This window comes from Numida meleagris, chromosome 2, assembly GCF_002078875.1.
Source record: "Numida meleagris isolate 19003 breed g44 Domestic line chromosome 2, NumMel1.0, whole genome shotgun sequence".
Lineage (NCBI taxonomy): Eukaryota > Metazoa > Chordata > Aves > Galliformes > Numididae > Numida > Numida meleagris.
This window is the reverse complement of record NC_034410.1, coordinates 133,876,492-133,901,951: the sequence shown is the minus strand read 5'-3', so window position 1 is coordinate 133,901,951 and position 25,460 is coordinate 133,876,492. Positions and strand designations below refer to the sequence as shown.

The following is a 25,460-nucleotide window of genomic DNA, read 5'->3' as shown; positions in this document are numbered from 1 at the left end:
GCCGATTTGAACGGCGGGTTTGGGCGGCAGGAAGGGCCCTGGCCGCCATCTTGTTTGTTTGAGTGAGCGGCTCTGCGGGGCTCGGAGGAGTGTAGCGGGTACCCAGCCCTGCCTGGCCAGCCGCCGCGCTAGCCTCCCCCTGCCCCGGACACGGGTAAGGAGTGGCAGCGGCCGCGCTCTGTCCGAAGGACGGCGGCTCCGTGCTGGGGCCGGGGGGAGCCGTACCACCGCTGCGGCCTGGCGGCGGCACGGGCCCGACCCGCGGGGGGCGCGGCGTGAGGCCAGGGCGGCGCGGAATGGGGTGGACTGCGGCGGCCCCGGCACGGAGCCGATGGGCTTCCCCGCTTCCACGGGGATCCGGGGCTCGGGGTCCGGCTGCCGGGGTGTTGTGGCTGTACTGAGGGAGGGTCCGCGCGGCTCGTGCGGGTTTCTCTGATTCTCAGTGAAGGGCTTCTGCTGAGTATAAAGCAAGGTGCTGTGTTTGTGTCAGTAACAAAGGAAGTTGGGGTTGGTGGGGTTCGTTGGTGTGGCGCCGTTAGGGTAAAAATGGCTTTTGGTTATATTCAGATGCGTGGAGGAAAATACTGTAAATTTTTAGAAGTTACCATACAGGCTCCCATTGTGTGAATGTGTCTGTAAAGCATACTTAACTACTTTTATTAATCTCATCCTCCGTAAAACTAGTTACTGGAAAAATGGGGAGACATCAGAGCATTAGGTTCAGGCTCGAGTTGTAAGGGTTCATTTATGAATGTGTGATATACTCTGGAACTTGGAAACGCCAAACACACTGATCTAAAATATTTACTACAGAGGAAGCTGAGGGGGAATAAAAGGAGGAGCAAAAAGTTTGTGATACCTACAATAATCTTAAATTACCATGCAGATTGCTGTTGTCTGACCATCGGGGTTGCTGCTACTCCAGACATCATGGGATTTCCCACAGAAGTGAGTGTAGTTGCTCAGTTGATGAATGAGTTTCACTGTGAGGCAAAATGTTAAGAACTGAGGTTTTTCTACAGTTGGGTTATTGGGTGATCTGCTGGGGGAAAAAAATAAGACTGATAAAGTCTATTCTCTTTATCAACATATATCCTCTTACGGAGTGTATTAATGCTTGATTTCCGGAATTGGATCTTTACTCTTTTGACTTGGAACTGGAATTGTACTGTATGGATTGGGATAATCAAGGTGGGATCTGAAAGTAAGATTCTTTTTAGCTGGGTAAATGGACGTGCTGAATCTAGGTGGTAGGACAGGATACCTGTTGGGATACCTGCTGGTAAAATAGAGGTTGTGGCTGGAGCAAATGGAGGAAAACACTGTTCTTAAGGTTCGGTAATCTTAAATGATGAGAATTCTGAAAGATCTGCTGTTTGAATTAGACAGAGGTAGTGGGTACTGGTTCTAGCAGTTTGATAATGTAGGTGTGTAGTATATTGTGACTGGAGAACAGTGAATGCGTTTCCTACATACGGGAGGTGTGTTTTGAGCAATTGCAGACGTAGTAGTACAACCTCTGGTGTAGGAAGTGGGAATATAAGGTGATGGAAAAAAATAAAACCTGGAGACAAATTGAAAATGCTGTTATGTGTGTATCAAAAGTATGTCAGGTTGGACTAGTTCAATTTCATCTTCTGAATAATTGATTTTGTGGACATAAGAAATTAAAGTGACTTGTCATTGAACTTTAATAAAGTTGAAGGTGCCACAAAGAAATGTATTAAGATATAGAAAAATGTGAGTTAACAAGAGAACTATAAAGGTTATTGAAGAAAGGAGATGAAATAATGCTGAAAACAGACATTGAGCCCTAAGGAGTTAGAATCATAGAATCACCAAGATCGGAAAAGATCTCTAAGATCATCCAGTCCAACTGCCCACCTATCACCAATACTTCCCACCAAATCGTGTCCCTCAGTACAACGTCTAAACGTTTCTTGAACACCACCAGCGATGGTGACTCCACCACCTTCCTGAGCAGCCCTTTCCAGCGTTTGACCACTCTTTTGGAGAATAAATGTTTCCTTATGTCCAACCTGAATCTCCCCTGGCGCAACCTGAGGCCACTCCCTCTAATCCAATTGCTGTTACCTGGGAGAAGAGGTCAACTCCCGTCTCACCACAGCCTCCTTTCAGGGAGTTGTAGGGAGCGATAAGGTTGCCCCTGAGCCTCCTGTTCTCCAGACTGAACAATCCCAGCTCCATTCATTCCAGTTCCTAGTGGAGTTTGTAAAGACTCGTCCTGTGATCGTTTTTTCTCAGTGGTATCAGTAGTTCGGTGTGCTAATGGAGCTTGCCGGTGAGATGGCATTAGTGGTTGTGCCTGCACCAAGGAAGGTGTAGCCATGTAAGGACTGCATGTTGAGGGACTATGACTTAAAAAAGAATCAAATGTACAACTACAGGATCGAGATATCTGGGAATTAGTAAGCTCTCCATTCACAATGTTTTTATTGATTTGAGAACAGGTAAATAAAAATGAGCGAGGAACTTGATATCTGGAAGGCTTTGCCTTGCTGCTGTGGTGTGAGGGAGAGGGCAGCTGTCACAGCATGTGTCAAGAAGGTCCTTACCAGTTAGGATGGGAATGAGCAGACACTGGCGTTGTGAGGCTTTGTGGGGAATATGCTGCCCTTCTGGACTTGGGAGGTGTAGCCAGCTCCGGCTGCTGCAGGTGCACAGGGCCAGGACTGGTGTAGCTTGAAGAAGCAGAAGCAGTGTAGGAAAAAAACATAAGGGAAAAAAGAAGCAAAGAGGATGATAAATTGAAGTAGAATGATAGCACAAAGACAAATGAATTATAATTACTGGCTGGCTGATTTTTGTAATATGGAAGGTGTCTGCTGATCAGTGGGGTTCTCTTTGGTTCAAGAATAGCCTTGTGACAGGAGCAGAAGTAGGTGACAGAACAAGACTCAACCTATGAACTTGTATATATAAACGTGGCCTAGTAGGGTAGCAGACAAGTAGATTTAATGGGTTAGAGTGGAGAAATTCTCATCTTCGTAGTCTTTTTATTTTAAGACAGTAAACTGTCAGCTGTTATTTTCTTACACTTCTTTCTGAGTGCGTTGAAGGATGGTGCTCAACTCTGAGTGCTTTTCAGGGTTTATATACTTAGCGTTTCAACATGCAGAAGAATTTTAAGACTTCGTATGTATGAATTGATGGTTAAGGTGATGTTTCACATGTATCAGCTGCCCAGCTTTCCTGCTGCTTTTTTGAGAGGATCAGTTGCTAGATGCTCAGATAGGAAAATGAACTGTCTGAGCTGTATTAGTATCACTTTATGTGTTCAGTTATTTTGTATGTAGAATTATAGTCTTTAATACTTCTGCAGAAAGAAAAAATATTAAAAATAAGATGATGCAGTTGTTAAGCGAGGTTTGGGCAGAGGAACCTGAAGACAGTAATAGCCCATTGAAGCAATTCAAAATGAATTAAAATCAAGTTTAAACTTTTTAAAAAGCATGATAGGACAGGGGGGATTTGATCCCAGCTGGTCTTGTGTGAGTACATACTATTTTTACCTCGTTCATTTTTCTGCCTTTCTTGAAGTGCTGTAAGTTCTTAGGATGAGTTTTAAGGTCCTGGTTCATAACTAGTCATTATCAAAAGTTGATGTTGATATTTTACCTTACAATCTTTTTAAGAGCCATCAGGTACCCTTCTTCTTTTGAGGCTTCCTGTGAGTTGCTTTTGCACCCAAAGACAGATGTTCTGTGCGTCTGCATGAACGCCTCTCCGAAAAAACTTCTAGTTCATTTAACTTTGATCCCAACCTTAAATTACACCAGAAAATCTTTCTCCTTTTATGCCACTGTATCGATATACTGCCCTGTGAATTAAAGGTCAGACAATAAAATAAGGGAAATAATTGTCTGAAAAGAAAGAAAAACTGTTTGAAGAAACTAAGAGCAGCCCTCGGGGTCTGCATTAAGCAATTGTGCTGGTGCTCTACACATCTACGGTTGAACTGCTGCAGCTAAGACATGTGAAGACATGTTTTGTACAGCTGATAGAACCTAGGTATTACAATGCAGCAGGTCATCTGGAATTTCAAAGCGGCGGACACTCCTTACTGTGATATGGGAAGATAGTGCTGCTTTGAACAGAAGTATTATTTGTTGGCAGTAGTTCATTTTAAAGTGCTTTAAACGATTTGTACTCTGATGCTCATGGTTTCTCTTGATGCATTTTGCTGTGGCGAGACTTCGTTAATGGCTGAAAAGAAACAGCCTCTGACAGAAGTTAGTTATATTGACTTCATACTCGCTTCAGAAGTTTCTAAGTACGTGCAATATATTCTTTCTGCCTGCAAGATTAGTGAGTTTTAGGTTCGAGCCATAATTCTCGTACTGAGAGGAGTCAAACCTAAGAAGCAGCACAAGCAGATTGGCTTTTGTGATGTAATGGTTTTCAGCCTCTGTTCTTTGATGTAGTTACTAATAGAACATAGGTTTAAAAACCTGTTCCCGTGTGTTAAGTCTCCTCCTGGGGAGTACTTTGACCTGGGCTGTCAGTTCTTTGAAAGGCAGAAGTTGTTATCAATGTCTGCTCCTTGTTCAAAAAGCCAAAACAAAAACCCCTCAGCTTTGTGATATAAGTGACCTCTCGGTTTACAGGGGCAACTTGCTTCCTCTCAAAGTCTTAGCCATTTATGTTCTGCTTGAGTTATCGCTTTAAATCCTGGATAGCAGTGGTAAGTTGCTTCTTCTGATTAGTCCAAAAAGGACTTCTTCCATGTTTAACAGGAAATCTTTGTACATTATCAGGCTTACAGTTAATAGTATGTGTGAAGTTCTGTCAAGCCCATGCTTCATGTTTTAATGATTGTAAAATATTAGTGAATAATTATACCAAACTCTGTTAGTCAGTGTACATTATTTCCCAGCTGTTGGAAGACCTTGTTAAGTGTCTGTTTGCTTTCCCTTGCTCTTCCTCCTCATGTTTATGGGTAGTTTACAGGCCTGCTGCTCAGGGCAGTGCAACTCCAGATACCAAAATGCTGTGGTACAAAGTTATGTCTCCGTGTATTCAAAAGTATTAGGAGACCTTTGAAAACGTATGAGGGACTGAATTGTCCAGTGGCCTTTGGGGCAGCGTGAAGTTTTCTAAAAACCACTAGGAGGAGGAGGAAAAGAAAGCTTTTGTTGACCAAGGAGACTTCCAAAGTAGTTTTGTTTCGCTTCCTAGAAAAGCTTGCTCATTTCCAACTTTGCGCAGTGCCGTTCTTAAACCCACACAGTCTCAACACACGAAAATAAGTTATTTTGCCGTTTGTTTATTTGCAGCTGTTAGAAGACAGATGTCAGTCATAAAATCAGAAATTGTCATTTTTGCTATATGCTATGTTAGCTCAATCTGAACGTGGCCTTTATTTTCTTTAAATCGCATATACTATGTCCAGTCTTGGTTACGGACAGAAGTGGTGGCCAGCCTGTTTATCAGACAGATAAGTTTGATAATTGTATGGACAACAGAAGAGTTTCCATTCTGTATTTAATGCAGCAGAAATTCAGAGTCCAAATGGTTGACATTTACTTTCAGGAATCTACTCCTAGACATACAGTTTTTCATTTATTACCTGGATATCTAGAGGTTGGCTTTGCTTCCACTGAGCCAAGTGCTTTTTGTGAAGCATACACTATAAATACCAACAACTGTGCTATAGCTGCTGTGAACCTCGTTTCTTTTACCTGCAAGCTAATTGTAATCATGTAGTGGTTGTCTTGGTGAGAATCTCTCTCTGGCTATCGTGTTTACCAAGGCTGGGTGTTTCACCGTGATCCGTGTTTGTTTGTAAATTGTGTTGGCATGCATTTTTAGTGGTTAGAAATTGATGCTCCTTGTGTTGCCCAAATTAAACTGCCCCTGCTTACTGTGATGTTGGTGCTCAAAAGCCTCAACTGCTCTTGCTGCATTTCTCCCATTTTTCCATTTCTTCCCTTCCCCCCCCCCCCCCCCCCCCCCCCCGGGTATGGTTAGTGCTGTATGTGGAGAATCTTCTACCTCTTCAAAGCAAACTTACCTCTAGCTTGTAGATGCTTACCTCATGCAGGTATTAGCAGCTTTACATCATGAGACCTCATGGTGTCCTGCTTCCCCGTGGCTTTGTATGCTGGCATCTTTATCAGCAGTAAGAAGGTAGTTATTGGTTAAGTAGGTAACGAGTAGCTGCTAGATAAGAGGAAGTCTTACTTTCTGGTGGAGGAGGAGGAAGAAACTGAAATCTTCAGGAAGTTTAGAGGAAGCTAACTACGTTACTCATTGCTTGAATAAAAAATGTGTAAGCGGATTCTGAGGTGGGTAACAGTCTGCTCAGAAATAGAGAGTTGTACTTTCTGTTTTAGGAAAACATGGAGCAGTGTGCAAAGTTAACCACTGTATTTTAAAATGCACTGTTTTGCTAAACCAATGTATAGTATAGTAGCAGCTACTGAGAAAGCTGGACTAGGAAGAAATGGAAGAGGTAGAAGACCACTGTGGCTAAGAAAACTGGTACCCGTTTGTTTTGATTCTGACAGCTTGGTACCATCATAAACTTTAATATATTCAAGGCTTTTTTTCCTTGTAGTATGGTAAATGTTTTAAAATTATGTGAATGGTTTTAGTCTGTGGAAGGAGCATTGAGTGATCCCTGTTCTTCCTGCTTCATATTTTCATTGCAAGACATGTATGTATTGCATATCCGACACCTGGAAGTGTTGGCTTCGTAAGTATTTTATGCAATTTGTTTGATCTTAGTGAATGAAAAGCTAACATAAGGAGTATGTTTGCGAGGATGTTACTCATCAAGAATTCTTTTTCTCTCTTTATATATATATATTATATATTTGCCTTTCTATTTACAGATTTGCTCTTTGGTTTAGACATCTGGGACCATGTTCTATGCCCACTTTGTCCTGAGCAAGCGTGGGCCGCTGGCCAAAATATGGCTAGCGGCCCACTGGGATAAGAAGCTAACCAAAGCCCATGTTTTTGAATGTAATCTGGAGAGCAGCGTGGAGAGTATCATTTCACCAAAGGTATCTATTTTACACTGCTGTAATGTTATCTTGTGCTGAAAAGAAATTGTTTGTGCAGGTGGTAGTTAATATTTGGGTTGCTTAGTGTTGCTGTTCTAAAGCATGAAAAGGTCTTTTTGGATGTGAAGTACTCTTTTGAATGATTCTAAAGAGTACTTTCTTGTCAATTTTCTAATACTAGAGTATCGTGCAATTTAGTTACAAAATGTTTTATTTTGCATAAATGGAGGACTTGTATCTTGGTATGCTGTGCATCATTTAGAAGCAGATGTTTGCAAAGGAGAAAGCCCAAACTTCTCAGCAAAGTTAACTTTTAAAGGCCTTTGATGTGCTTTCAGAGTCATTGTCACTGGAAGCTGCAGAAATAATACTTGAAATATTGTTTGTGCTTGTGACTAAAGTACAAAGCAGTCTTTTTATCAGCAGCAAAAAGAAATGAAGACTCGGAATAGCTTGTAATGTTACTGGTTTTGTGAAGATAGGTTCCCATTCAATAACAATATTACAGGGTAGTGTTGATGCCTTGCTTTTGAACCTTCTAGTTTTTTGCTTGCATGGAAAGCAAACTTAGGTAGGGACAAAATTGAGAGAGTGTAACACCTGTACAGTTATTGTGAAACTAAGGGGAATTTTGAGGAGCTTGTGTTCTTAGTGTCTTTTTTTCCTCTGCTGCTCATAAGAATGAAAATAGCCATTCAAGAACTAGTGGACTGATTTAGTTATAACTTTTGTCCCTGAAGACTTGCTTGAATAAGAAAGCCACTATGTAAAAAAGGAAGACAGTTTATTTTTCTCTTCTGATTGAATCAAATATAACAGCGTCTCAATAACGTTAATCTGGATTTTGGAAGCACTGCCATTTTTAAGCCAAGATACCTATAACACAATTACAGAGATGCTTACTGTTCTAGTGCAAAGTCATTTCCATCAGTGCCAGCTTTGGAGAGGATGATGTTCATGGACTCAGCTGAGAGCTTCTTTCAGAGAAAGTAGAAACTGCGAGGCACTCTTTCATATATTTAGCTTTGTATAAGACTTTAATCAGGTGCTGTGATACGAGATAATGTATGCAGTTTTGTATTTGTAAAGTTTGAGGTTAGACTTTGTATGGTGTAATCTTCCTTCAACACAAGTCACGTGTTCTCTTGGACTAAAACATTTAAGAAGAATCCTTCTCTGGGAATTTCCTATGGTTCCTTCAGTGCCTGAAGTACTCAATTACACAGCAAAACAGTGGGGTTAAGGAGGAGAGCAATTTAAACTATAATATGACAGTGTTTGTTTACGAACATCCTTCATCTTGCACTGTTTTTCTGCTTTCCTCTGTAACTGAAGGACGGATGATGGAGAGGTAGCAAGGTACTATCTTTAAACAAACCTTGCTTAATCACATCGTAATTTCTGGCTGCCCAAAACTTGATTTATTCATTGATGTACTTTTCACAACTGAAGTGGCAAAGGTGTCAGTAAAGGATACGATGAATTGGATTTTGGCTTGTCGTCTTTTTTTGTTTTAGCTAGACAGAGCAATGTTTGGAAATTCCTTAAGTGAGATTCTTAGCAATTTCCTTAGGTTTTCCAGCTTATCCTTGAGTAATATACAGAGTATCATCTGAAACTGGAAACTTTTCATTCTTTCTTTGTTTAGAGTTTTCTACTGATCTTTATCTTTATTCAGAATATTTGACATTACTGAACAACTCATGCAAAGCTGGCAAATGTAATCAGAGGAAAAAAATAAGGCTACATTTAATTATCCAATTGTGTAATCTTCTTGTAGGTGAAGATGGCACTTCGAACCTCAGGACATCTCTTATTAGGTGTTGTCAGAATCTACCACAGGAAAGCAAAATACCTTCTTGCAGACTGTAATGAGGCCTTCATTAAGATTAAGATGGCTTTTCGTCCAGGTATGCTTTGTCTAAGCACTGTCTGAAGTTAAGTTTTATAATGCTTATTAAGGACGTGTAGAATTCTACCTTCTCTTCGTAATAAAACAATTACCTAAAGTTATATGCAGTAGTTACAGAATGACTTATTTTCCTTAGTGTTGCTTCAAGGTGGTTAAGTGAATGAGTGGTATGATGAAAAATTTTTTGATTGAATGCTGAACAAAATCTTTTCCTATTAGGGCTCATTGAGTAAAATAATCTCAAGAGATGGCATGCTGACTTCAAACAATTTGAGGCACTTGGTTACTAGCTTTGTGGCTTAAGCGTTGTGTTGTTCCTTTTTGCTCGAGAATCGTTTACGTGTTTTAATCAGCTAACAGGCACAACTGTCAGACTGCCCTGAAAAGAGGGCTAAGTTTCTTAATTCCTAGCCAAGGACTAAGACATGTAAACTTGTAGAGTCACGCTTGTTCCTGGTCTCTCTGGGTGGTGAATTCTTTGATTATCCATTGTGGAGGGAAGCAGAGTGGGCAGCATTTCTGAAGTATCAGCGCCTCAGAATGGCCTCTGTTGTGCAGGTCAGGAGGCAGAACATGGAGCTCAGATCTCCTGCTGGTTACAGAAGGAATTGAATCTGCATTTTGCCTGCAGATGTCCTGACCTCTAAGCTTTTGAATAAAACAAAGGCAATGTTACTACTGGCTCTGCTTAGTATTAAATTACTACTTGCTGCTGGCACTGTTTTTGTGTGATGCCTTAAGTGGTAGTCATGCTCTAAGGATGCCTATTGAATAGTAGATAAAGTATCTCAAGAGGATTAAAAAAACATAAGCCCAACATTGATGTTTGATCATCTAGCTATTAAACACAGAAGCAGAAGGTTTGTGTGGGTGGCCCAAGTACTGTGCTGGGATTTCAAAAGTTAATTGAACTGACTGAATGACCAGAAGCAGAGTAGTTATTGCGTTGTCTCTGCTTAGCACAAACCAAAATGTAGAACTGTCTGTCTCATCTGGAGCATCACAATAAAGTGATTTCCTGACAGGTACCTGCATTAACAGGTATATTAGCAGATATAGCTGCATAGGATTGTGATGACATAAAACACCTGCATTGTCTGCATGGCTCAGCATTGCGCTACACAAATGTTTAGTGACCCAAAGCTTGCTGTTTCTTGCAGGGTTACGCAGTTCAGTATGACAGCTTGAGAAGTGGGTGTTTTGCTGTTATCCTGAATCCCAATACTAACATTATCTAAGACTTCTTTGTAGCTATTTAGCATTGTTTCAGCTCAACAGTTTAAAGACAATACATTTATGAGGGAACAGCTTCAGTGAAAGCACAGGGAAAAGTGCTATGCTTGTAAGGAAGGGGAACTCATGTCTGAGTGCTTTTCTCTCCAGGGGTTGTCGATTTGCCTGAGGAAAACAGAGAGGCTGCTTACAATGCTATCACCTTACCTGAGGAGTTTCACGATTTTGACCAACCACTTCCTGATCTAGAGTAAGCTGATGCTTTTCTTATAACTTCTTAATGTTAATGAGTTATCTGTAAACATGGCAAGTATACAACTTGAAGTGTTCTTAGCCTTTAGGAAATTGAGGCTACTGTTTTGTGGATTATCTATAATGGAATTTTGGGGATGTGGCTTGCTTTAATAAATGGTCCATTCTGTTTGTACTCAATTTGGATTATATACACTAAATTTCAGTCGCAAAAAAATGCTTTTCTAAGAGAAGTACCTTAACACTGCTGAGTATTAACTTAGTACATTCACTAGAAACTTTTGTTGATAACTATATTAATAGGGGATGCTGTTTTTAGTTATTAAATTGTCCTTAAAATTAGTTGCTTAGTATAACAAGGCTCTAAGAGGTTGCTGATATGTTTTCCAGAGGCTAACACAATTTGAATTAAAGGTTTTAACCTTTAATAGTCTTAGTGCTTCAAGCAGGGCATTCTATTCTGTGTTTGCTGTCAACTTTTTCATTGATTTAAGTGTGTAGTGAACTGTTTAGGAATTTCACATTTATCTAAGGACTTATCTGTTTTTTTTTTTAAATGGAGATTTTAATAATTGCCTTCTGTTTGTTTAAGTGATATTGATGTGGCCCAGCAGTTCAGTTTGAACCAGAGTAGAGTGGAAGAAATTACAATGAGAGAAGAAGTAGGCAACATCAGTATCCTCCAGGATAATGACTTTGGTAAAATCTTGCGTATTATTATGTTGTTCATAAGCTAGTTTTGATAACTGTGAAGTTGTAATCTTGCAATTACTATGGAATTCCTGCTAGTAAGTACAAAAACAAATTAGATCACACATGATGTGTTTCCATATGTGTAGTTTGTATGTCATTGAGGTTTTTCCAGAAAGTCCGCCCTCTATTACTCAGCAAGCCTCTAGCTGCTTACCTAAAGCTGAAGAGTATTCTGACAGGTTAATTAGTGAAATACTATATCATTATTAATTTTAATATGTGATGTGAATAAGCCAGTTGTCACTTGAATTTTAGTCGTGTTTTCAGCCAAAAAACATCAGGAGTTTTCTAAAGCTGGAGCAGTTAGCGGTGACAGGTTTGCTGATGCTCCTTTCAGTATCTGCTCAAGGATAGTGTTGTAAGATCTGAATCAAAACCTGAAAATATTTGAAAAGTATTTACCTTTGGATAGTCAAAGTGTAATAATATCCATAACTTAAAAATCTTACTGAAAGCATAGTTTGAGTATTGATTGTTTGTTGATTTGATATAAGTTTGGTCTCTGTACATGTAGCTCTGTCTCAAGTCATAGGATCTAACTTTTTGAGCAGTCTTGCATTATAAGATCAAGCTAAAATCAGTTTTAAAAAGGTTTAAAGAGGAGATGGCTTTTCTTGTATTTGTTTTCTTGTATTTTTGCTGAAGTATTGATGAGGGTTATATTTAGGGCCACAAAAATGATTTAAGGGATGAAACGTTTCCCCTCCAAGGACAGGCTGAGAGAAATGAGGCTGTTCAGCCTGGAGAAGAGAAGGCTCCAGGGAGACCTGAGAGCGTCCTTTCTGTATCTGAAGGTTGGAGGGGGGCTATACAGAAGAAGGAGGCAGACTCCTGTAGTGATCAGAAGGACCAACACAATGGAAAAAGTGTTATAAAAGAGGTGGAAGGACCAGCGTGATAGCAGGGTGCTACAAGGGAAGGGAAGTAGATCGCTCACCTGTATCAGAAGATTCTGGGTTCATAGGGAAAAGCTTTCACTAAGGAGGGATCTCCAGAAAGAGATCCTTCCTCAGTGGCAGTCAGTCCTTAAATGAGGACTAAGAGGGGTGGAGCCAGGCTCCACCCCTTCTGGTCACACAGGTGAATTGTCTTCACCTGTGCTCTCAGGGCTGACTGGGTCTTTCCTCCAGATGCTCAATCAGTGGTTCAGGGAGTTCCCGTACAACTCCTTAGCAGGGTCTGTTATGACAGGACAAGGGGAAATGGTTTCAAACTAAAAGAGGGGAGATTTAGATTGGATTGAGGAAAAAGTTTTATAAAATAAGGGTAGTGAAGCACTGGAACAGGTTGCCCAGAGATGGTGTGGATGCCCCGTCCCTAGAGATGTTCAAGGTCAGGCAGGACAGGGCTCTGAGCACCCTGCTGTAGCTGTAGGTGTCCCTGTTTGTTGCAGGGGAGTTGGACTAGATGGCCTTTAAGGGTCCCTTCCAACTCAAATGATTCTACAATTTCTTCTATTTTGTCTGTTAACTCTGAAATTAAAGTAACTATGAAAATGTTTGTTTCAGTATATATTTTGCACTTTATGAAAAGTTACAGGATTAAAAGGATGAAAACTTTTGATCTTACAATTGAACCTTTGTTGATTGATTAGCTAGATCCCTCACATATCGGTTCTTCAGCATTTATAGCTGTGAAATCATATTCCCGCAGGTGACTTTGGGATGGATGATCGTGAGATGATGAGAGAAGGTAGTGCATTTGAAGATGACATGCTAGTGAGCACCAGTGCTTCCAATCTTCTACTGGAACCTGAACAGAGCACCAGTCACCTTAATGAGAAAGCTAATCACCTGGAATATGAAGACCAATACAAAGATGATAATTTTGGAGAAGGAAATGATGGTGGAATATTGGGTATGTTTGAGAAATGAATGTGGTTTTCCTCTATCCTATATTGTACCTTAATGTTTTCTTGGGAAGGAGGGATGAGGAGGTTGTTTGCTCTGTTACATTGGTCTTCTTAAGTTGTGCTTTCAGCAGAACAATTCTGTTTTATGAGTGCTGTAGCAGCATAGACAATACATTCCAGATGAACTGCTGTATGTTTTTAAATGAAGTAAAACTAAATCATCCAGAGCTTTTCCATTCTGTGAAGTAACATTCTTTAGAGAAAAAACAATATACAACTCTTTGACTCCTTCAAATGGTTTCATTAATATGTTACAAGTTACATTAAGTGCTTCTACTTGAAATACTAAGAAACCTTGCAAGGTGCAAATCTGTGGCAAGTGTATCGTAATAAAGTTTATCTGTAAGTTCAAAATTGGAGCTGAAATGTACCTTGGAAAATTGCTTGTGATGAGTTTTCTGTCAGCCTTGAAAGTATAGATTTCTCTAACTTTTGTACTGTCTTTGTCTGTGTTCTAAATTTGTCTGTACTTCATTATAAACTTGTTCATACTTTGTGAATTTGTGGAGGCAAAACTGATGTTTTCATACGACTGTTTCAGATGACAAACTCCTCAGTAATAACGATGGTGGTATTTTTGATGATCCACCCGCACTCTCGGAAGGTGGAGTAATGATGCCAGAGCAACCTCCCCATGATGATATGGATGATGATGATAATGTATCAAGTGAGTATGATCTAAGGCAAGATCTAGAATGATTTGTTTTTAACCAATTTAATTACGAATCTAATTCCTTAGGAGTATGTTGAACTGAACATTTCATACGTGTGAAATGTGTTAGACCATTTTAAGGTGTGGAGGGAGAGGATGGGAAGGGTAGCACAGTTTTTGTTTTGATATTATAGTGCACTGTATTTGTTCTTACTGACAGTGGGTGGACCAGACAGCCCAGATTCAGTAGATCCAGTTGAACCATTACCAACCATGACTGATCAGACCACTCTTGTTCCCAATGAAGAAGAAGCTTTTGCTCTGGAGCCTATTGACATAACTGGTGAGTAAACTGTTTGGAAATATTTTCTTTGGATCATTCAAAGGCCACCTTAGTATGGTGAAGTAGAAATGAATGTCTAGCACTTTTCTACTTCTCAACTGGGAAAGAAACCAAGGACTGGATGCTGAATCCATTTTACCCTAATTTTTGACCTTGCAGTGTTTCTGGACAGGTAACTTGTTTCAATAATCCTGGAGGACACTGGGTTGTAACTTTAGCAGACAGTATGGATGCAGAATTCTGTAGCTTTTGAGGAATGCATTGAGTTAAAGATACATTGAATTGGATAAGACCTTGTTATGTCTTCAGTTGTAATGCGGTATTTATAGTGCACCAGCATTCTCAGTATGGTATTTTCAATGGCCAAGAGTGAGACTGTTTAGACTGTGAATGCTGCTTAGAGAAGGAGTGATCTTTTTTCTAGTGCAGCTTCAATGCATTACTGAATGCAGCAAATTAATCTATTTGAAGCTCTAGTAAGTAGAGAAGAACACAGAATTTCATTAATGCAAGACGCTTGCTTACTTCAAGTGATATCGTATTTGGCTCAATATAAACAGATCCCCGCTTTAACTTAAGCTTTACTTCAAAAAAGTAAAGTAAAATTAAGATCTGTAAAAAATGTAGTTTGTCCTATATTTTCAGGCAGAACTCCAGGCTGATTTACTGCTTGGCCAGTTAGTAAGCCCTGGCACTGCCCTCTGGTGGCAAGCTAGCAACAGAGGTCCTGGCTGATCAGCTGGGGTCAGCAAAGACAGCATTTGCCAGAGCTTCAGGGTCTGCTGCTGAGGGCCAGGCTGTAAACAATTTACAGTAAAGCCTTCTAGAACAAGATGAGAGGTACAGGTAAGATAACCACCCATATTAATATTACCAAAGTTCATGTAGGGCTTAAGGGAAGAACTTGTTACAGTACTTCAGCTTTTTGGCCAGTGGGACCTTACATCTCAGGGATTTGCTAATGGAGAACACCAGCATAGCAAACAGTGAGGGAGGGAGGCATATGCAGCTAAGGATATTGGCGATGATAAGAAAGATTCAATTAGACTATGTGTACACTGAAGAATTTGTGGGCTTTGGAGCAATATTTGTAGTGATTAACGTTTGATATAGTGCTTTTAGGTTTTCATAGCTTCCAGTGTTAACACTTCCTTATTCTTGTGGCTGCATTATACATGGGCAAGTAAGGCCTATAGAGAATCTGTAAGATTCCTGCTACAATGCGATGTCTTGATGAGCTCACCTTCATTAATTTTAAAAAATCTCAACAGTCAAGGAAACCAAAGCAAAGAGGAAGAGAAAGCTCATTGTGGACAGTGTGAAAGAGCTGGATAGCAAGACCATTCGAGCCCAGTTAAGTGATTACTCTGATATTGTTACGACATTGGACTTGGCACCCCCTACGAAGAAACTGATGATGTGGAAAGAAACTGGAGGGGTTGAAAAGCTTTTCTCTCTGCCTGCGCAGCCTTTGTGGAATAACAGGCTACTGAAGGTAATGTTTTCATACGGATTCATTTCTAAACGGGCTGTGTTTCAGGATTGTGCCGGATTGGTAAACACCAGCATTTGAGTTGCAATCTAATGATAGGAATATTCATCAGTTTTCTTCTTGTTTTTATGTTTTATGTTTTTTTTAAGAAAGACTCATTAAAAATGACAAAATACCAATGCTTGAAATATTTATCAGTTACTAAAATAGTTTTTCTTATTTTAAGTGTTGGAGATTAAAAAAGGGGGAAGGAAAGATGACATGTAATTGCTTTATCTGACATAAGAAGTCATTGAGAGCTGTAATAGTGAGTAGTTTAACCTTTCTCCTCTAGCTCTTTACTCGTTGCCTGACACCCCTGGTTCCAGAAGACCTAAGAAAGAGGAGGAAAGGTGGAGAAGCTGACAACCTCGATGAGTTCCTTAAAGACTTCGAAAACCCAGAGGTTCCCAGAGAGGAACAGCAACAGCAACAGCAGCAACAGCAGCGAGATGTCATTGGTTTGTTTGTCACTGGTCGTTTGGTCAAAGATGCTCTGCTTTCCTTCAGAGCTTGTTTCTTTCCTTTGTTCTTAATATTAAGTCACGAAAAATAATGAAGGTCTTGAATTGCTCACTTAGCTTTCTAGACAGTCCTTGACTTAAAACAGCTTTTTTTTTTTTTCCTAGAAATAGCAGGCAGATTTGGTTTGATCCAGTGGATTAAATGGGTATTGTACTGGTTTGTACATGTATCTGTACCAGGTCATTGCAGAAGCAATGCAGTCTGTTACGGTGCTTCATTCTGAATAGCAGGTTGGACTTAGGTATATCAGTACAGTTTAAAGTTACATGACTAAAACTGTTTTTGTTATGGAATATAGATGAACCAATTCTGGAAGAACCAAGTCGTTTACAAGAATCGATGATGGAAGGCAGCAGGACCAACCTGGATGAATCTGTTATGCCACCTCCACCACCACAAACTGGTGTTAAACGCAAACTGCAGCAAGTGGAACCAGAACCAGTGTTACCTGTAAGAATTATTGGTTTTTGTTGTAGTTTAAATGAGAAGTGGGAAGTAGCTTTGAGCAGGATGTGACGCAGATTTGAGGTACTGATTTTCTTTGCTATCAAGATTCTCTGGACTAGTACCAGAATCTCTGAGAGTAGTCTGTATGGGGTTTTTCTGAAAAGTTTGTGTAAGCTTTCCCCTCAAGTCAAGTAGGGTGGGAACTGATGGTGTTTCATCCAAAGGAAGTCTTCAAGGAATAAATTATATCAAGACCTTCTGCTGTGGCAAGCGCGTATTAGAAAAGACTGCGTGAGCTGCACAAATTCTTCCTTTTGAAGGGTATTCCCAGTGGTCCACCATTAAAAGTTCAAACAAGAACTGATCTTTCAGGAGAGGTTTCTTCTCTGGGTTATGGGTAGGCATGGAAACTGTTTCGTATCTACCCCTTCTATAAAAGCTGTGCTGCAGTATGAACTGAAACCATATTTTTCAAGGGGAAGAAGAAAAGTGCAAAATGAAAGTTAGAATCTTTCTGAATGCTAACTTGGAAAGAAAACAGAGAAAGAACAATTCTAGATTGTGCAGTCTTTCTCATGTTTGTGAACTTTGCGTCCCATTTCTCGTGGGATTACAGGTTATTCGTTGTTGAATGAGATAAATATTACATTGTCTTATAAAAAGCAGAGCACTGCATGAAATTGGTATCAGCTGTTTGTGGTGAAGTGGATGATGCGTTTTGGGAAATCTTGGATTATGCCAACAAGATGAGGCCTCTAGGTGAACGTACCTTTGAGGTAGCTGCTGTATTGATGCTCTCAGATAGAAGAAAATGCTTAAAAACTTTACAAAGTGCCTCATTCTTAATTCCTTGCTGCTTGTATTGCAGGGGAAAACATTTCGATATTCCGAAGGTGTCTTGTGTCACAGAGAGAGTTTGTTCATGTAGTACTGTGTCTGGTTACGTGTGCTGATCCAAGAAATGAGATCGGTAGTTCTGCTGGGAAGGCTTTTTCCTTAATGATACCATAACTTTTGAGTAGGGTCTGAAGAATTAAAAATGCAGGTATGGAGAGCAAACCAACACGAACATTACTTGTCACTTTTGAAAACTTCTGGTGAATGGCTAAGAGTTAGAGGCTTGGATTTTGTGAAGCTGTTGTGCAGCATCAGTATTCTGTTCTAAAAGCACCAATAAAGTGATTCTCTGTTTACCTGTACTTCGTACTCTTAAAGCATCCACCGTCACAACAGTTGGAGATGCCACCAGTAGAAATGCCTCCAGAGGAGCCACAGAACATCTGTCAGCTAATACCAGAGCTAGAACTTCTACCAGAAAAAGAGAAGGAGAAGGAAAAAGAGAAAGAGGAGGAGGAAGAAGAGGAGGTAAGAACAGAGCTCTTTTTTTGGGGGAAAAAAAAATAGAAAAAACCAACACTACCTGAAAAGGGTTTGTGTGTTCCCTGGCACTGTTTGACTTTGTATTCAGGAAGGAGCAGAAGAATTTAGCTGGGAAAAGTTAAACTTTGGAAATGTAGTTGTTCCATGAGCATTTTACAAATCACATGTGCATTCTCTTGGCAGTTAAGAGGGTGCTTCTCTTCTCACATGGTTTGATTTAAGCCACTCTCTCTGTCTGTTGATGCCTTGTGCAAGAAATTTTGGACTTTGATTTTCTTAGTAATGCAGCAAGCTGTTGCTCTTTGCAGAGTAATGTTACTTTATAGGAGTACAATCAAAATGAAGAAATACATCTTGACTTAATTTTGAGAAATAAAAAAAAAAATTGTCCAGGTGGTGTTTTCTGCTCAGTTTGAAGTTCTTGAGTTAAGACTGGAAGCAAAGATACTACTTGCATGTGTTGCTTTCATGGCGAGTTTTATAATTATGGGTTTGAAATGTAACCTTCATTTTAAAAGCCATATGCAATACATCTTCCGTAAACAAGCACTGTTCTGAGTGCTTCGTTGCATATGGTCAGCTCTAACCTATCAGCTCCCTTTTACAACTTCTAGCAGCCTGTTTTCCTTTTTCAGTGACTCCATTTCCACACTGAAATGAGAATGTGTTTATTAATGTTCGCAAATTAAAATAATTGTTGATATTATGCTTGATACTAGCAATCCTAGATTAGACAAGTGTTTTTTCTTTTCATTAGGCCATCATAACTGAACTTCTTTGTATTGCTAGTTGTCAGCATGACATTTTGAGGTGTAGTCATAGTGACATGCAGCCTTACAAAGATACATCAGCTTATGTGTGTGTCTTCCTCTGTCCCATTTCCTGACTCTCCTGGCTGTTCCTGGGAGTCAGGTTGTCCATACCTGGTTAGATCTTGTCTGTCTTCGTGAAAACAAAAAGCTGCACTGATACATAGAAATAAATACCTCCTTTAGAGCTTGGCGCATGAGAAGATCTGTTGCGTTGTAAATGTGAGTTCTGCCTGCTTGCAGGAAGAAGATGGCACAGGGGGTGATCAGGATCAAGAAGAACGGAGATGGAACAAGAGGACTCAACAAATGCTTCATGGGCTTCAGGTACACATTATCATTCACTTTCTCTTCAAGTAGCTTTTGAACATGGCCACCGGCGTATTGACCTGAGGTAAAAGTTTAAGTAAAGGCTTTATTGTCAGAAGATACGGAATTAAAATATCAGCTCTGCCATAGGGAGGAAAACATTCTTGTAATTGACTAAATTGTAATAAAACTGCTACGTTTTTCAAATAACATTTGAAACAAAACTTTTCACTTAAATGTTTTCCAGCCACACTTGGTATGCAAGTAAGGTTCCCAGAAACGCAATTTCTAAAATAACTGAATTTGTGTTTTTGCAATGAAACCTCAGCACCGCCTGACTTTGAGCTCTGTAAGAATGGGGAAACATCGTCAAGGTCCAGGAACAAAACTATTTTACGGGATGTTTGCTCCTAGATAGAACACAGAAGTTCTCAGACTAGCCTGATAAGCTGAATCTGCAGCAACTGGGGGAATGTGACCTTGGCTCTGAAGTGCAGCATTACTTTTCAGCATGTGGCTTCATACTGCCGTTGTCAGTCTGCACAGGCAGATAATCTTTTGTAGAATGGATTCTTGCTTGCTAGAACTAAAGGGTTTTTTCTGATAAGAAAATTGAATGCCTCTAGTATGTACTTGAATTTGAGTGCAAACTGGTGTCTACTTGCATGTACGTCTGTCTTTTGCTTTTAAGTCTGGTTTGCGGTTCCTACCCATTTCCTCCCTTAATTATTTTGGCAACTCTTGAGACTGTGGTGTCACTGGAGTGTCAGTCCCATCCCTCTGAGGTGGCTTTGTTTTCCAAAGTCATCTTTCTTGGGGTGAAATTAGTCTCCATCTGCTGATAAAAGCTCATTGTCACTATTGTATCTCTGAAGTTCTGTCATAGTTGTGGGGGTTTTTTGTGGTTTTTTTTTTTTTTCTTAAGAAGTTACTGAGTTTTCAGTCAAGTAAGATTTAGTAGTAATTTTTGTTTTCTCAGAAATACATAATCAAGCAAAAGCTTTAAATTTCAGGAGCATGAGCATATGACATTGAAGACAAGTGTGAATGAAGTCAGGTTTTTTCGTTTGCCTGCAAGAATTCTGCAAGCTTAAGATTTTTTTAAGCTGTTTATGTGGATTAACCCTGGTAGGAAACTAGGCAGCACATCATCACTTCCTCTCTCCTCAGTGGGATAGGAAACGATATTGGAAAGGTAAAAACAAGAAAATTTAGGGTGTGAGGTAAAGATGGTGTAACAGGTAAAGTCTAGTTGCTTGCACATGCAAAGCAAAATAGGGAACTCATTCTCCACTTCCCATCAACAGGCAGAGTAACATGGTAACTCAAGACACGTCCCACACTCCCTCCCTTCCCTCTTATCCCCTAGCTTCTATTCAGCATAGCAGCATATGGTATAGAATATTAGTTGATAGTCTACATCATTTGGGGTCAGCTGTCTTGGCTTTGGCCACTCTTTAACATCTTGTGCTTTTCTCAGCTTTCTTCCTTTGGGGGAAGTATGAGAGACAGAGAAGGCCTCGATGCTGTGCAAGCACTGCTTAGCAACAGCTAAACCATTGGTGCTTTACCAACTCCGTTCTGATCACAAATTCAAAACATGGCACCAGATGAGCTGCTGTGAAGAAAATTAATTCTGTCCCAGCTAAAACCAGCGCAGCTGTCAATTAAAAAATATTTTTAAAGTATACAGATGTTTAGTTGATAACTTTGCTTATTTTTTTTTTCCTCTGTTTAATCATGGATTTCTTAAAAGAGTTTCAGAATTCGCTTTGGGCCACATCGAGCTTTTTGTTTGATCGTCTCTTCCCTGTGCCCAAAAAAGGATCAGGCTGGATAGCTGAAACATTAAATATGTAATGAGACTCTTAGCTAGGATCTGTTTAATATAAAGTAACTTCATTTGGCCAGCCTAATATCTTTTCATCTCGTAGATATTCCAAAGTCGACGGTTCTGTTTTAAATTGAAGGCGTTAGTAGTTGTTCTAGGCAGCGAACAAATGGATTTCCCTGAATCTTTTATATTCTGGCCAAGACTTGGAAAAAACATAAACAGCTTTTGGGTACTTGGTTTAAGACAAACAGGATTTTTAGAAATAAACGGGCTTTCACCTTGGGAAAATGATGCCTCTTTTTAGAACCCTAGCTCCTGAATTTTTTTTTTTAAACAAGAATTCATGATTCTATTTGGAGTTGTTTTCATTTTGAGAAATAGAACAGGATTTTTTATTTCTCTTCAGAAATATTTGTTCTGTAGTCAAAAAGCTGGCTGGCTATTGATACCCAAAAACTTGGTGTTGTACTGCAGTGTTTCTGGAATATGTGGCCTCAAGACCGATTGTTTTGTTGGTTTTTCTCACCCATCTCTGGGAAACTTACTCGGTTTCATTTAGATAAGGTCCATGTGGAATTTGTTTCTATACATGTTGTAGTGCCCCTGGCCGGTGTTGAGTCCGTCCCGGTCCATCCCAGTATCCTGAGGGTGATAACAAACAGAATCTTGCCAATTGATAGTCGTGTTTCCGTGCTTTTATTCTAATTTGCCTTATCGATGTTGGTGTTTTTCAGAGAGCTCTTGCTAAGACTGGAGCAGAATCCATCAGTTTGCTCGAGCTGTGCAGAAATACAAATAGAAAACAAGCAGCTGCGAAATTCTACAGTTTCCTGGTACTTAAAAAGCAGCAAGCTATAGAGCTGACGCAGGAGGAGCCTTACAGTGACATCATCGCAACGCCCGGTCCCAGATTTCACATCATTTGAGTGGTTAGATACAGCAGGGCTAGTGTCTGCTTCACTGGTGCAAACGTGTATTGCCCCATCTGTAGGGCCCTCGAGACCATTGTGGAAAACTTAGATTTTATTGTCTGTATAAAGTCCTCGTTGGGTTTTTTGGGGGGTTACCTGGGTTTTGTATTTTAAATTTCCCACTTAAATTTTTAGTGAAACTGCTGGGGTGGGTGGCTTGAGTTCCAGCTGCAGAAACCAGACAGCTCAAGGACCCGGATCAAGGTTGTTCTAAGAAGGCAGAGCAGGTGTGTGCAATATTGGTGCATGTAACGTTGAGTATCGATGACAATGTCTTACTATAACTTGACTAGTTAATTCAATAGTGATATTTTAAAACCTATCCGAGTAAACCTGGATGGCCAACCTATTGTCTGACTGAAAACTTTGCCAAACTTGTCTAAAACGTTCGGTCTGCTTCTCAGAGTTGTGGTTTTTTCCCCTTCCTTAGATCTGTGTGCATACTGTGGGTCTCTTAGAGCTGCCAATACGAAAGGTGGTGCCTGATGCGTCAGCTTGCTTTGTCACTGCATTTTTGCAGTCAGATTTTTGTAGCCCTTGATGCTAAGGGGAAACGGGTGTCTGTGGAAAGCGCTTCCTGGCAGTGGTACTGTGACATACATGAAAGGACTGAAGACGTGTTAGCATTTTAGACAAAACATCACTTTGTACTCGTCACCTCATTACGGTCCACTACTGTTAATGGCTAATTACTGTTAATGAGCATCAAGTAGAAACTCTAGTCATTTCATTTAAACCTTCCAAGGTATCGAAATGCTTTAGGTTTGTTAGAGCTGTATATAAACTCCAGACTTTTTAAAACAAACTTCTAGATTGTAAATTATCTGATTTTTATGAAGCGAGCGTACAAGGATAAGAATACAAAGCTGAACAGATTGCCTCTGTGGAGGTACTAAATTCAGATGCCACCTGTACTGAAAGGACAGCAGGCTTGAATATACGGTGTGAACGGGCACAGTTCTGCTTAATTGTGTAGCGTATTAATGACTCTTTGGATATATTTATGGTTTTAGTATTGATTTTTTTCCAATAATGCACAGTCCTGTGTTCCAAACGTTTTATCAAATTTGCAGAAGAAATCCAAACAATGAAGCTTTACCGTTAGACCAAGTAGTACCAGAAATTATGTGAATATGTTGATTATGGAAACCTGTCTTAACTTTTTTTAGGGCAAAATTATTCACACAGAAGGTTCTGGTTTTAATGTGGGCACTTTGTGATGTAATTTTGGGACTGAAATTTCAGTGTATACAGAAGTGTAAAATTATGTGAATGTTTTAAAAAAAAAAAAAAAACCTGAGGCTACATGATGATCGTGTTTTAATAATCCTTGGAAAAGTTAATTGTATAAAATTACTGCAGCTTTATTTTCAACATGATGTGCCTGTAAAACCATGGTTTTCCCCTTTGTAAAAAGAGACGTTGTAGATAACTTGAATGTTTAATTATAGAGCAGGTCATTAGTTTCTCGTTACACATTTTTAGTCTGGTTTTGTTGCTTTTCAAGGTTAATATTCTTGAAAATAGTTGATGCTGTTATGTATAACTTTTCTAATAAAAGTTGTGTTACAAGCTGTTACGTGTTGGCTCCATATCTTCTCTGGACACCTTTCACTTACGTAGTGGGGAGCCAGTATTTGCTGATTGCTTATTTTGGTATTAGGAGTGGAAGTGGACTGCTGGAGCTGCTGGAGAGATTTAAAGCTTGAATGTGTCAGTAGATTTCTTACCATTAGGAAGGGAAACTTACTTCAGTGGCCATGCTGCGGTTCTGTTCAGGCGCTCTGTGCTAGGAATGTCTGTGTGGAAAATTAGAGGAGACTGTCTGTAAAGTGATTCATCTCCATGCCAGTCCCTTCCGAGTGCCAGAACATATCCAGCTCAAATTCTTTTAGCTCCGCGCTTCTCTTTCTTCTAGAATTGCCTCTGTGAATATGTCAGCGCTTCTTCTGAGGATTTGCGGTCCTTGTAGATCCAGACACTCGGATCCAAGCCTGCAGAAGCAGCGGATCTCCTACGGAGTCCCTCAGGTTACCTGCAGAGCTTACACAGAACCAGGGTAATGAATTCTGTTTGACACATGCTGTCTCTGGGAGCTGGAGAACCAGCCTGGAGAACCGGCCAGTAAGATAACTTCATCACACAGACGTGCCTTTACTGCCTTTGAGTTTGAGCCACCTGTGGAAGCAACTGCTTCTCTTTGTGCTGCAAGCTTTGCAGGCTGGCCTGTGTTGAGCTAGGTTGAGTACGTGCATATGTGTACAGCTTATCTGCACTGGAAAGTCAAGAGCTGTTTTCTCATTTATTTGGTTAAAGCTCTGTAAGGGGGAGATACTAAAGCATGGGACCTGAATGAAAGGTAACTTCTCTGGGGGTTTCTCTTGTATGGATGTATGACATTTTTATCAGCAGTGCTGTGCTGTGTTACGCCGCTGAGATGCTCGCTCTCCAGAAACTGATTTTACAAAGGTGTGCTACTGGTGACACTGAACATCATCTGAAGCAATCTTTGCCAGCTCTGCTTTGCAGGGTAGCAGATTTGTTGTAATTGTTTGTAATACTGAGAAGCGGATTTCTTGGAAAGCGGGCTTCACAATAGCACCCTGATCACCTACCGAGCAAGGACGAAGGAATGGGGATAGACAAAGCATTTGCTCTCTGATGGCAGCATTTCTCATATCTCCAAGTGTCTTCCTGATCTTCCTGTGCCGCCGTGAGATGCAGAAGTGCTGTTGTGCAGCATTACTTCATTTTCCTGTCATTGCTGCTCTTTGCAAAGATATTGGAGCATTTAAAACAAAGCAAAACTCCCAGAGCTGTAATCTGCCTTTTGTTACAGTTACTCTTCAAATAGTGGTTTAAGCAATTCCGTAAGAATCAACCAGTAGCATTCAGTTGGCTTCTCACCTAATAAAAGCTACTTTCCCGGCAATTTAGTGAGTAGCATCTTCTTCAACTACTTCTCCAATCTTCTTATGAGGAACTTAGGCTTGGTTGGTACCCTTACTTTAAAATGCTCCTTTCTGCTTTAACATTCAGGCTGGAATGCCTCCAGCTTGTTTGGCTGTAACAGTTCGTTCCCCTCCGTGGTGCAGTACAGTGCAGTGAATGCCTCTGGTACTGCTCCATCTTCTTTGCAGGCAGCAGGTTTGTTCTCTCTTGAAATGTGAAGTATTTACAGCAGTGCTTACTATCCACGCGCTGCTCTCCAAATGACTTCTGTCTGGTGGGTGAAAGGAAAAGCAGCTCATAAATCTAAGGAAAACATTCCTGCAAAGGGGTTCGGCTGTGGAATGAACTCTCTCCCTGTGTGTCTGACCGCCTTGAAGACAGCCTGCTCTGCCTGTATCTCAGGAGAGCTGTTGTCGTTAGACCACTGGAAGGAGGCAAGCGAGGCAGGGAATGTTACCTGTATCTGTAGTGTTCAATAGCTCTCCGCTTCTGGCCAGGATCCATGTAGGGGATTTTGTAGTTCAGAGGATTGAGGCTAAGTCCTAGCTTTGCTCAAAGTATTGGCTGAGGGTATGGTTGGAAATCACACTTCAGCTGCTAATGAAATCAGTTTA

At 40.3% G+C, this 25,460-nt stretch overlaps 1 protein-coding gene across 2 annotated transcripts; it reads left to right on the top strand.

Annotated features, from left to right (window-relative positions):
* RAD21 (RAD21 cohesin complex component) lies at positions 2 to 23,473 on the top strand. 2 transcript variants are annotated; one of them, XM_021387172.1, is made up of 14 exons: positions 2 to 154; positions 6,858 to 7,031; positions 8,812 to 8,941; positions 10,327 to 10,426; positions 11,021 to 11,127; positions 12,835 to 13,038; positions 13,635 to 13,760; positions 13,966 to 14,088; positions 15,360 to 15,583; positions 15,915 to 16,080; positions 16,443 to 16,594; positions 17,807 to 17,956; positions 19,024 to 19,107; positions 21,658 to 21,849. In XM_021387172.1, exons 2-14 carry the CDS (start codon positions 6,888 to 6,890, stop codon positions 21,847 to 21,849), a joined length of 1,902 nt encoding a protein of 633 aa, XP_021242847.1. In that variant the 5' UTR covers positions 2 to 154; positions 6,858 to 6,887. The 2 variants fall into 2 exon arrangements, with proteins under 2 accessions (XP_021242847.1, XP_021242848.1); XM_021387173.1 differs by lacking the exon at positions 2 to 154 and having other exon boundaries at positions 6,888 to 7,031; positions 21,658 to 23,473.

Bases quoted from the DNA above. Each gene is read 5' to 3' on its own strand.
- RAD21 (XM_021387173.1), top strand. From the start codon at position 6,888: ATGTTCTATGCCCACTTTGTCCTGAGCAAGCGTGGGCCGCTGGCCAAA. The intron at 14,089-15,359 runs GTGAGTAAACTG...AAATCTCAACAG, and splicing joins GGAGCCTATTGACATAACTG to TCAAGGAAACCAAAGCAAAG. The intron at 19,108-21,657 runs GTACACATTATC...GGTGTTTTTCAG, and splicing joins AAATGCTTCATGGGCTTCAG to AGAGCTCTTGCTAAGACTGG.